The 13,038-nt window shown below is 51.8% G+C and overlaps 1 protein-coding gene and 1 long non-coding RNA gene across 2 annotated transcripts in view; one reads left to right on the top strand and one right to left on the bottom strand.

Moving 5' to 3' along the window:
* Positions 1-1,157: 1,157 nt before the first annotated feature.
* LOC102261026 (heparan sulfate glucosamine 3-O-sulfotransferase 3B1) overlaps positions 1,158-13,038 on the bottom strand; it is a 40,155-nt gene continuing 28,274 nt past the window's right edge. The window contains exon 4 of the mRNA XM_014544095.1: positions 1,158-2,511. Coding sequence (XP_014399581.1) covers positions 1,893-2,511 — 619 coding nt within the window. The 3' untranslated portion in view covers positions 1,158-1,892. The remainder of the gene's footprint in view (positions 2,512-13,038) is intronic.
* LOC106727016 lies at positions 2,617-3,499 on the top strand. The gene is made up of 2 exons (XR_001363169.1): positions 2,617-2,723; positions 2,951-3,499. It is a non-coding gene; the product is annotated as an uncharacterized LOC106727016 (long non-coding RNA).

Raw genomic sequence — 13,038 nt, forward strand, 5'->3', positions numbered from 1 at the left:
AGGACAATGCTCTAACTGAGTTACCTGGCCAGGGCTCAAATGAGCCTTCTACTGGAAAGATGCACAACCAGTTGGCACCCTATGCAGATATCTTTGTACTCAAACAGTAAAGAGGGGGAACCATGTTGCAATGATGGCAGTGCCCTAAGCACAGGTGCTGCCCTACTTGGTAGGGGCAGTAACAAAGCAGGACCATGACTAGAACAGCTCAGGAATGCTGAGCCCTGATTCCCTTCCTCCCACACAGAACCTAGTGGGAACACTTCTGCTGTTAAGCATAACCTCGCTAGATTGGGGCTAGGTCATTAACAAGACATCACCTGAAGACCAGTGACATCTCTGACCAGTTTCTAAAGATGAGTTGTTTTTCTCTTCATATAAGTTGTCTTGCTCTATGGGGCAAGTTATGCCTTACAACATAAAAACTGTCCTTTGTAAATATCACAATCCAGCTATCATGACAATATGTATACCTTTCCACATATGCCTTGAAGAATGTATAACTCAAATAACAATTCTTTTATGGCAGGAGCATTCTGGTTTAGAAAATTGAGGATAAAGTGAATATGTCATTATGTGATATTGCTATGTGGTTACCCAATTGCCATTAACTAGTCATCGTAAAAGATCCCCGACTGCTCTCTCAACAGAGAGGTGTGGGGAGAGCATTCTGCGTCAGCAGCAATGATTCCGGCAGCCCCTGCCAGGGCCCAGCTAAGACAGGGACAGCTGCGCACGCATCAGACAGCACGGGGCGCTCTCCCAGCCTGTCCTTGCAGGGGCCACTCCTGCGTCTCACTGTTTGCTGTTGGCTGCACAGACCGTATTGTCAATCTGAGATGAGCTAGGAGTTCCAGGAGAGGAGTCCCAGACATGAAGCAGGAGGCAAGGCTTCCCCTTCCCTGCCCGCCACCTGTCCCGCTGCAGGCCTTCTCTTCTTCCACTGGGCTGTCAGCCCACTGGGATGTGCCCCGCGCGGCTGGCTCTGCACCTGGCAGCGCCTTGGTGGACGCTGATGGCGTGGGACGCACCTGAGCCCTTTGGGTCTCGACACTGGGCACCCTGGGTTTGTGCCTATGGCTCTGCTCGCCTAGGGGATTCTTTGGTGTGTCAAAGCAGAACTGTCTGCCCGGAGGATGGAGCACAGTGCGCTCATGCAAGTTAGAAGAGACCGTCTTTATTTCTAAAGCAGCACCTGATCATCTCACACACGCGACCTGGGAAAGAGGGGCTAACATTTGCATACACTTCAAGCTGGTTAATGACACAGGGACTAGGGCACAAGAAGAGGCAAGGCCATCCTTCACACTCAAAATCTGAAGTACACAGGCCCTGGCACTCGGGCTCTAAGGATGTGGGTGTCCCTGCCGAGGCAGTAACCCCCATGCGCTGAGCAGGGAGAACTCTAGCACCAGGGCCTGGCATCTGCATCCTTGGAAAGGGCATCACGTGGAGAGGAAGCCGCTTCGTGGGGCCCCACTTTCCGAGTGCCGCTCTGCGGAGGCAGCTCCTGCGTGGTACCCAGGCAGGAAGCTGGGATGTGAGACCCACTCAGGAGGCGGCAAGTGAATTCAGACAGCGATCGAAGGCTGCGTACCCGTAACAACAAAAAACTCAAGTTGTGCTTTTCTTCTTTTTAAATATAATGGGCAGGGAGGGGAAAATGGAAGCACCATCAATTGTGAGAAAAAGAACAAAATATTAGAGTTAAACACTTTGGAATGTTAAGAGATTATGAAGGTAACTCTAAAGAGTGTGGCTAGGCAGCTTAGTGAATTAATTGCTTATGAATTAAAAATAAATTATTATAAAATATATTTCTGTACATTTTACATACATATAATCTCTCTCAATATATAAGCCAAGTGGTAAGCGACGCGGGCCGGGTGCCTTCAATCCCAGCCGAAGTCGTGCCCGGTCATCTGGTAGAACTTGCGGTTGAAGGGCCGGTAGAACTCGCGCAGCCTCCGCACCACCTCCGGGTCGATGTCGGGGTGGGTCCGGCCCTTGGTCTTGCCCAGGCAGTGGGGCTTGCTGCTGCCCTCGGCCTTCTTCAGGCAGGGGAAGCCCTTGGTCTTGTTGAAGTAGAAGTGCTTGTCGGTGATGATCCTCTTGAGGCCCAGGAAGTCCTGCACGCGGCCCAGCTCGCCGGCCGGGTCGCTGATGAGCCGCTCGCCGCTCACGAAGAGCATCTGGCTGAGCGGGAAGTGGCGCAGCCAGTGCTCCAGGTGCTTGGCGTAGATGCCGATCTGGATGGCGCTCCACGATGTGTCGATGAGGCCCGTGCTCCTGTTTTTGAACGTCAAGCTCTCGAAGGTGGGGATGTCCGGCCGCTTGGACAGCGTCTGCGTGTAGTCCGAGATGGCCCTGGTCACCGGGTCGCGCACCACCACGATGAGCTTGGTGTCCTTGGACATGGCCGAGATGCGCGCGGGGGCCTCCCGGGTGACGAAGTAGCTGGGCGTCTTCTCCATGGTGATCTGCCCGTCCAGGGTTCTGGGCATCAGGTCCCTGAGGAAAGAGAACAGACCAAAGGCAGGTCAGAAGGTGAACCTCTTTGGCCTCACCTCTCAATGTCTTCTAACCCCGTCTCCTCCTCATTGGGAACAGCTGTAGAAATACGAAAAAATTGCAAGCAGAATTTTTGAGCTGAAAGACACATTACTGTCCCACCTGAAGTTTGAAGGCCAGACACTATGTACTGAAAGACACCTTCTAGGACAGTGGTTCTCAACCTTCTGGCCCTTTAAATACAGTTCCTCATGTTGTGACCCAACCATAAAATTATTTTCATTGCTACTTCATAACTGTAATGTTGCTACTGTTATGAATCCTAATGTAAATATCTGATATGCAGGATGGTCTTAGGCGACCCCTGTAAAAGGGTCGTTCGACCACCAAAGGGGTCGCGACCCACAGGTTGAGAACCTCTGTTCTAGAAGGTGGGCAGTAAGATACCCATCTCTCTAAGGTCCCCTCCTGCTGTCACCTCTCCCTCATTTCCCAGGGTACCCTGCTTCTACCCGGTCCCAAATTCTGATCTCAGAACCAAGTGCCTCTGGATCTGTGCCTTTCCTAAATAGTAGCACCTGGGGTCCCATGATTCCTCTGCCCACAGCCCTCACTGGCCCTCCTCCAGGGGCTCACCAAGCCTGGGCCAATGAGCTGCGGGGACATGTCCCCCTAGCCCGCCAGGCTGCACCGGCTTCATCACAGGAACCAGACAAAACCCCTTTCCCCGAAATGTATCCCTGAAGGCAGCTAGGCACAGCAGCCAAAACACTGGGTGCAATCAGCAGAAGCATAAACTGTGCAAACTTGCCAAGAAATTCCAAAAACACTATAGATTCCATTTTTTAAACAGGGACTTGTGTGATATCTAAGTGCAGCACTAATTTAAGCAAAAGTGTGTAGACAAATTTTTACAACCTGCAATAGATGCAGGCCATGACAATTGGACCAAAATCCAGCTTCACGGTAGCAATTAGCACTAAAAAAAGCAAGACTTAATGATGGAAGACTGTATTTTATTTGCTCTCTGAGCCTCAGCTTCCTAATATGTGAAATGGGAATGATTCCACCTACTTTATTCAGTGGTTATGAGATTTATAAAACCAAAGCAGTTTGGCTTCACAATTAAGGAATGCGGGCTTGGCAATCAGACGCCTGGGTTCAAATCCCAGCCCTGTCACTTATAAGCTGTGTTACCTTGAACAACTTACTCAACCGTTCTGGGCTTCTTTTCCTCATCTGTAAAAATGAAGATGCTAGCTAATGCCTTAATGCCTACCTCAGATGAGTTTAATTAAAATTAAAACAATTAATGATCATAATATGTTTTGAACATGCCTGACATATGGTATATACTTGATATATAATCATCATAATAGTTTTCAACACACAATTTCTTGCACATGATAGGAGCAAAGTTGAGCATGTGGGTGAACAGGCTCATCCAAAGGAGATGTGTTAACTAAGTGGGTACTCAGTTTTGGTCACAAATGTACAATTTTCCATTAGCTATGAGATAGAGATTTCTTTTTAAGCAACAATAAAAAAATCTTTATTGTTGAAAATATTACATATGTCCTCTTTTTTCCCCATTGATTGATTCCTATCTGAGCCCAGGAATTTTTTAAAAAAGACAATTTCCACATCATTTTTAAGCAAATATTTACCTCTCAGCAGGACATTCTAAATTTCCAGCTTCAAGCCACTCCTAATCTACTGAGACCCAACTCCGATATTACACACATTTATGGAAATCACGGTATAAACTCACTCTCACTGCCAGCTAGGGGACTCCCTGGCGAGTGCTCCCTCCTCCCCACCCACCCCCAGCAGAGGAGGTGCTAGCCCTGGAGCTCTGCCTGCCGAGCAGCCCTGGCTTTAGCTTAAGCTGATTGACCCACTTTGCCCATTAATCACTTAGATTAATGCAGCCACGTCAGCAGCTAATGTGATGGAGGATTAAAGAGAATCCGACTCTCAACTTACTTAGCATTTCACTCCAAAGCGGGCGATTCAGATAAAGTCCAAGTTTTTCGCCATGTTAAGCCTCTGCAACTGGACAGTCTACAAGAGGCTAATATTCAGAATTAAAGTGCTACCACCTCCTTGAAGGAAACCTAACCCCCAAAGTTGTTCAGAGCCATGCCAGGGGTCGGGGGGTTGGGGGCGGGGTTGGGTCTGTCCTCAGAGAGTCCATCTGACCCAGCGTGAGCTTCTGAAGCCAGGCCACTGGTTGGACCCTCAGCATCCCCTGATTCAGGTGTGTGGCCCTGCACAGGTCATAGGTCATTCACCTGTCCATACCTCAGCTTCCTCATCGGAAATATGAGAAACACGATAGTTTCCGCCACTTAGTGTTTTCAAGACGACTGTGAGCCTAACCTTGGTACCAGGCCTGGTAGCTAGGTGGTGCTAGAAAATGTACTCAGTGGTCTCCTGTTGGCAGGATCTGGGCAAGGAAGTAAGGAGGCAAGGTTCACGCACGGGTCCCTCACGCGGTCCATCCTCACCGACGGGCAATGGGGAGGCTCGGCTCCCGCAGAGGCAAAGATGTGGGACAGCGGGCTCTGCCCTCAGCCGGCCCGGGCTCCAGAACAACCACAGAACCTTCACCGCCTGCGTTCCCGCAGCGTCATGGAAAAGCCTGGCAGGTGTGCACACAACGGCTACCTGGGCAGCTGGGAATAAAAACCACACCAAAGGATTGGTGCAAAGGACACGGGAGAGCCTCCCTGGCCGCCAGTCCAAAGGCAAAGCCTCCTCAGCCATAAACCAGCCTCTCTGAGCCGTGGGCCGACCACCTGTGCCTGACTGTCTGCAGCCACCCAAGCCATCCTGGGTCCCAGCTCCATGGGACCCCTCTCCCCAGGAGGGTCTGCATTTGTCCACATAGATCCGAAAGCTCAGGGACCCTCAGGGCTTTCCTTCATCATCACACTAACAGCCAGGGAACCACGGCTGTGCCACCAGCTTCTCAGCCTGGTCCACCCGAGGCCCCACTGTCTGCCCCCTCAGCATGCTTGGTGGCAGCCAACGAGTGGCTGATGGGCGAGATGCACAACTAGGTTCCCATCATTTCTGCAAACGCCTCCCGTGCCCCCCTGCTGGCTTCCCGGACGCTTCCAGGCAGGTGAGGGGAACAGAGATGCCACCCCAAAATGTGTCTTTGGCACGAGGATCAGTTGAGGCTGGTTGTGTGTAAGACACAGCAGACACGGAGAAGCTCTGAAAACCAAGTAGAAGTTGTCATTTCGTAGGAGACATTTACATTTACAAGGGAAATGTCCATTAGTGAGGGTGTCCTCTCTGTAGCAGGAAGAAGACTCGAGTAAATCTGTAGAAATCCCCTAAATGGAGAAGGCAGGACTGCAACCTGCAGAGCAACCTTAGCCTTGTTTCTTGTTTTTCCCCCTCACCTCCGTCACTGACTGCCCCTCCCCAACATCTTCTGTCTTTAGCTGGAGAGGGTATTTAACTTGGTGGTTTAGGCCATTTGGGGGGATTTGCTCAGTGTACAGCAGTTATACATGTTAATAAGTGTTCCTGGGACTCTCCCATGTGTGCAGCAGGTATACATGTTAATAAGTGTTCCTGGGACTCTCCCATGTGTGCAGCAGGTATACATGTTAATAAGTGTTCCTGGGTCTCTCCCATGTGTGCAGCAGGTATACATGTTAATAAGTGTTCCTGGGTCTCTCCCATGTGTGCAGCAGGTATACATGTTAATAAGTGTTCCTGGGTCTCTCCCATGTGTGCAGCAGGTATACATGTTAATAAGTGTTCCTGGGTCTCTCCCATGTATGCAGCAGGTATACATGTTAATAAGTGTTCCTGGGTCTCTCCCATGTGTGCAGCAGGTATACATGTTAATAAGTGTTCCTGGGTCTCTCCCATGTATGCAGCAGATATACATGTTAATAAGTGTTGCTGGGACTCTCCCATGTGTGCAGCAGGTATACATGTTAATAAGTGTTGCAGAGTCTCACCCATGTGTGCAGGAAGTATAGATGTTAATAAGCTTCTGTTTGTTTTTCTCCTGTTAATCTGTCTTTTCTTAGAAAGGATCTCAGCCAAGAGCTCAGAAGGGTGGAGGGGAATTATTTCTCCTCCTCTACACAGGTGCTGGGCTCCCACGGAGCTGATGTCTCAGCCCCCCTCAACCTTCCCCCCCGCCCCACCGGGGAACACGGAGCAGACTGAGCAGTGTGGGGACTGCTCCTGGCACAGAACCTGCGGACCATCTCCGCAAGCCCCCTTCTCCCCGCAGCCGCTCTTCTCCCACCACCCATCTTTTGGTCCTGGAGCAAACTCCTTTTTACTCGCTTCCCTTTCCCCTCCTTTCACTGGCCTCACTCGCCTGCCCTCAGACTCAAAGCTGCTCTGAGCACAAGAGTGACTCAGAGAAGAAGCCTGAGGCCATGGCCAAGGGTGAGCCCATCACGTGGGCCCTCACACGCCCATCCCAGCAGCGGTCCAGCCCCAGAGAAGCCTCCCGAGCGAGCCAGCAGGGAGGTTGCAGGTTAATTGAGCTGCTCGTTATGAAAGCCAATTTCTCAAACTGATAGCCATACCTAGTAATTAGCTAGTGCTTGGAGCTCACAGAGGACTTTTCACACGTTATCTGATTTAACCGTGCACAACAAGCCTTTGAGGTGGGTACTGCAGTCCCCAACTTGCTCCTGAAGAAACTGAGGCTAAAGAAGAGAGAGTGACTTGCTTAGAGGGGGGGTCACTGGCCTGTGCGGCAGGAGCTGGGACCTAGCGTCAGCTCATGGGAGGCGTCCCCTTCCTTTTGCCACGACCCTGACCCTCTCCTCTCAACCTCCTGTGTTTTTCTTCTTAATATGATGAGGAGCACACAGCACCACACACCTGTCCTCCCTTTAAATACCTATTTTTTTCTCTTGTTCATAGATTAGGATCTTAATAATAGGTGTTTCAGTGCTAGAATCAGATGACTGCAATCATAATTGTTCAGAAATGAGCCAGACTTTGGAACAACAGACCTCTGAGGTTCATGTACTCCTGCGTTCTGTGGGGCCTGGACTCTCAGCAGTCATTGCCCAGCCCCTCCCCCCACACCCCTGCCCGGCCTCCTCCCTCGTTACCAGGTGGGACACCTCTCTGGCACCTGGCACACAGGACCACTGGGTGCTTGTGAAGCTGAGCGGGCTGCACAGTGTCTCTAGTGCTCCCCACAAGATGCTAGGCAGCGATGCAGGTGACACCCAGGACGGAGAGCAGAGGGGCTCCCCCTGCTTCAGGAAGACCTATGGGTGAACAGGCTGGTCCTCCCGCCTGGGCCTGGGGATGACAAGCCCAGGGAACATCCAGGAACACTGGATCTCAGAGCCTAGGAGCTGAGAACCATGAGGGTTGACAGGGGTGTGCAGGTGGTCAGTGTGTTCCAGGATCTTCACGGGAAAGTGACGGGCCCTCTGTGGCAGCCAGTCTCACCCCTGCTTGCACCCAGAATCTCAGAGCATTTGAACTAGATGCCTGGCCCCAGACCACCTGAGTCAGGCCCATGTGGCGAGGCCCCACACAGATTCTCTGAGAGGATGACGCGCAGCAGGGGGTGAAGTCAGTATTCTGCGGTATCTGCCCTGTCCTTTGGTCCTTTATTCCGCTGATACCCATGGCCACTCAGAGGAGACACCATCACGGGGGGTGGGGGAATCGAGAAAACAATATTGTGAATGAAATTTAATGTTGTTCAGCTAATCCAAGACTTACTGAGTCAAAGGACTAGAGTTAAATCTAGAGAGTGAAGGTCATACTCTCTCAGCTGACAGCGGACCAGGTCCCAGAGGGAGTGAGGGGATGCCTGGTCGGTGGGCCACAAACTGCAGAGGACAAATAGCCAGAACAAGCTGAATGCAGGCACCACACACACACACACACACACACACACACACACACAGATAGTGATCAAATCAAATGGAGGTACCAGCAAAACACAGGGGGCAAACTGAAGGAACCTGAAGGAGGGTACGGCCATCTGTACTTCCATGATAATGAAAGGCTCACAGATCCATCTAATTCTTTCATCATCTAAAGTTAGACACCAACACCAACAGGAGCGCTCCCCAGCGAAGAACAGGGCCAGCCCCGGACTCTCTGACGTCCGCTTTGCCAGGGTCTGTGGCTTACAATGCAACCCAATTCATTTCAAAAAGATCCCATGAAACGAACATGAATTGATGTCAAATATGCCCATGGCGCCCTTCTCCCCTTCTCTCCTCTCCAGGCGGGTGAGTAAGGAGAGGGCAGCCAGAGTCAGGGTGGGAATCTCCAGCCTCAGTCCCAGAGCGGGTCTCTCCCCGGGGTGCCAGGCTGGAGAGGCCGCCAGGCAGCGGGCCCAGGACGGGAGAGGAATTCTCACCGGGACTGACTGTCACGGGCCTTCCCAGAAGCAGTTTACACGGAACCTCCCAGGTCCCCGGGGCCTGTGTGTGACCTTGGGAAGCAGAATATTTTAAACAAGCCTCAGGCCTCAGTGAGGAGGAAATTCACATGAACCGAGACGTAAAAAGCCCCGTGATGCGGATGTTCTCCGGCAGCAAACGTTGCCCTAATTCTCTCTTTTTTTCCTCGGGCCACATGCCTGCGCCCAGTCAGCACCTGGACTTAGGGAAGTGGCGAACTGCACAGGAAAAGGGGAGAAGGCTGAAATGGCTGGAACCCACCTCGCCACAGCCAAAGAGATGCACAGACATTTACACAAAGCAGATGACGGAGGGGATGAACCTCAGAGGGGAGGCACACCACTGCCATGCTGGGGGCGGCGGGGGGGGGGGGGGGGGGCGCATGCCGAGGGACACTGGGCGCCCCTTTCCCCTCCTGCTTTGGGAGATGACTTCTTTGCTTGGTTGCAGAAAAACCCCATATGTTCTGGGTTACAAAGATGTATTTTTCTTTTTTAAAATCGACCTTTTAACCTCCTATACTACCATATAGTAAATAATCATTTTTGGAATCCAATTCTGTGAATTTTGACGAACGCACAGGGCTGTGTAGCAGCCACCACCACCATCGGGAGGCAGGTCCACTGTCCGCAGCCTCCGCGTGTGCTCTCTGGGCAAAGGCCGAGCAGCAGAGCAGCTGGTCCTCAGGACAGGCGCCTCACCCATAGCCAGGGCGGCCGAGGCCTCCTTTCCATACTGTTTTGAGAAAAATATTGATTGAAATGAGAAAAATAATCAATAGAGACTTAGAAGTGTTGACATGGAGTTATTTACTATTGGTGAAACAGAAGGACTTGGAGTTCTGCTTCTCCTGGGCGTGTCCCTGGCCCACGGCCTCTCCAGGCCTCAGAGGCTGGGCCTGGAACTGCGCAGGGTGGGGCCCATTCTGAGGAGCTGCCCTGGCGACGGGCCCTCGGGCTCAGCTTTAGCTTCTGCACAGAGCCCTAGTCCAGCCGCCAAGATTTCCAAAAACCAAAGTGCAACAAGGAAAGTCTCCACAGACAGCAGAATGGGGAGCCCAGGGGTTACATCCCTCTCCCCCGCAAAAACTAACAAACCAACCAAGCCACCAAGCTCGCTCCTCACATCCACAGTCCCAAGTGGGCTAGGAAATAAGCACACCCCCTAAAAAGGGCAAAATAAAAAGTGCCATTTTTTTTGAGGATCCTGTAAGCCTCTTAAATATCAGCAGCAAAACTCAAAAGCACTGGAATCCCCAGGGGCTACGAGAGAGGGGCAAAGAGCAGGCAGAGCACAGAGGACTGAGGGCAGGGAACAGTCTGCAGGGCGCTACAATGGTGGACACGCCCTCACACATTTGTCTAAGTCCACGGAGTGCACAGCAGCAGGAGTGAGCCCTGACGTGCACCGGGGACTGTGGGTGGCATGATGCACCCACAGTGGACTGCAGTGCAGGCATTATAGCGAACGTACTGCTGGGGAGGAGGATGTGGGGGAGGCTGTGCTTGTGGAGGGCAGAGGGCATGTGGGAAACCTCTGTACTTTCTGCTTGACTTTGCTGTGAACCTAAAACTACTCTAAAAACACAATCTCTTCTATGAACACTGGTTTTCTCTGGGGAGGAACAGGCCTCATGGCCTCGCGCCCTTAGCCCCGCAACCACCAGCAGTGCACACTCATCCCATCCTCTCCCCAGACTCAGCTTCCTCCACCGCCTGGGCTCAGATCGCATGCTCTGCCTAACCCACTGGCCCCTTCCCCAACCACTGGGAAGAAAGAAAACCTTCGCTCTCAGGTAAAAATGAGATTTGTAAAAGGTAGCATGTCTTAACCTAAGATATGCAGGACAAAGGACAAAAAAATCAAACTTTCTGTCTTGAAAATTTTTAAAAGTCTTATTTGATGAAAGGACGCCCTTGGGTTAGGGAGCTTTCTGACTACCTGGCAGAATTGGGGCCCAAACCCCTCCCTCAGCCTCCCTTCCAGGGCCCAGAGGCCTCAGGAGCCACCCTGGGAGTCCTGGGGAGGAAGTGAGGGACTGGGACCAGAGAGAAGCCAGGACTTTGTTTTGGGCTCAACTTTAGCTGAGTGCCTCAGTCCCCCCAGCACAGGGAGGTCAGGAAACCCACTCAGCTGGCTGACTCGCGTGGACGAAAAACAGGCCACATACTAAACCTGACAAGCTCGGGGGAGGCCTGCATGGTGGCCTTACAAACTAGAGACCTAAAGGAACCATACAGGAGGTCTGAAATGAAAACTTCCTGACTAAAAGCAAGTCAGGTGGGTGGTTATGTCCTAGGCCAGTTTCTTCCTTGACAAAGGTCAGTCTTTACCTTAACTGAGCCTGTCTACTGCCTTTTTGCATCTAGGATAACATACCTTTGGAATGTCAGGGTAACCCCTTTTCCAGACCCTCCAGGGCACCACCTCCCACCAGAGCAGGAGCCCACAGAGCCCCTCATTGTTATCCTGCTCCCCACACACCATCCCTATGAGCTGTTAGTATTAACTATGCTGTACCCACCAATGTGAGGGAAGTGTGTGTCTCTCCTTTTACTCTTTATCCAATCCCAGAGATTTCCCCCTTTGCTTTCTCCCACCTCCTCAGCCTACCACCAGTGGGTTTCATATAATTGTCCCCATGCCTCTCCTTTGATTGTAATTTATAAAATAAGCTGCAAAACTGCCATTCTCAGGAGCATTTTCTCAACCCATTGGGATTTTGCTTCCTGGCAAGTGTCGTCAGCTTGGCTCAAATAAACTCATGGAAATTCTCTACAGATTTGGACATTTTTTATATGGCCACTTGAATGGGAGGGGGGACAGCTGGGCATGGAAAGAAGGTGACTTAGAAGGAAGGTGACATGTGACATGGAGGGAGGTGATGATTCCAAGAGGTGAACTCCAAGCTGCCAGACAAGTCCTAGGGGTGCAAGTCCTAGAGGGGCAGGCCCTGGAGGGGCAGGTCCTAGAGGGGCAGGCCCTGGAGGGGCGAGATTTAGAGGGGCAGGTCCTAGAGGGGTGAGGCCTAGAGGTGTGGGAGGGGACGTCTCCTCCAGGTGTCAGTGGGCACTTGGGACTCCAGGCCAGAGGTTTTTCAAAGGAAAAGTCCGGGGGAAGAGAAAGAGTGGGCGCACGGTCATTTCAGGTCCACTCACAGGAGTTTCTCTGGTGACCAGTGTGGGCCGGCCTATCCTCATCTTCTGTGGAGGCCAAGTACCAACCCTAAGTATCCACCGCAATCAGCACCCCAAACACTGCTGGGTGTCTTTCCACCTCCTGGCCTTATACATCACAGTGGGAAAGACCAACGCTACAGCCTATTCTCTCTCCTCCCAGACAAGACACAGGGACAAGACCGACCCTCTTCCCCGAACACCTGATGCAGACCAGGGCAGGAGCCTGCTCCTGAGTCGGCACTGCAGCTGTGAGCTGGGACCCTGGGAAGCTTCTTCTTGAAAGCAGCTTTCTTCCCCGGAGGCGGGAGGCGGCGGGAGGAAAACGTGTCTCAGCACAGTCCCTTCTCATGGGGAACCTCCTTCCTTGGGTGGGAAGACTCAGCCCACCAGTTCTGAGCTCCTCTTCAAAGGGCTACTCTCCATCAATAATTATCTCCATTTGGGGGAGATGTTTGCATATCAAAGAACTCCTTTGGGAGGGTTTAAAATCATTTAAAATGAAATTGTAAATAGTCTGTTCCCAATGCCTCTTGGGTCTTGAAGCCCAGCAGTGGGCTACCGGAAGTGATGTCATCATTCATTAAAACTTTCCAGCACCCCACCCCCTTTTCTAAGGTAATGGGTAGGAAAGAAGAAAAATAACAAAGGATGGGATCCCCCAGCCCTCCTCCTCCCCTTCCAGCCCTCCCTTCTTCTCCACTCCCAGCCCCCAACCTCCAGCACCAGGATTTGGCCTCCATTGTCCCAGACTTTCAATACTGCTCAGAAAATGAAAGGCCTGTGAATGCCATAAGGGGGTGGGGCACAAAAGAGCATCTCGCTCCTCTGGGTCAACTCAAGACTCCTTTCATTTGGGCAGAATCCTCCCTTATAGACCCGCTGCACAAAGGCCTGGTTCCTGTTCCTGGGGCGGGGTGGGG

Source organism: Myotis brandtii, unplaced genomic scaffold (genome assembly GCF_000412655.1).
Source record: "Myotis brandtii unplaced genomic scaffold, ASM41265v1 scaffold1103, whole genome shotgun sequence".
In the NCBI taxonomy this organism is placed as follows: Eukaryota; Metazoa; Chordata; class Mammalia; order Chiroptera; family Vespertilionidae; genus Myotis; species Myotis brandtii.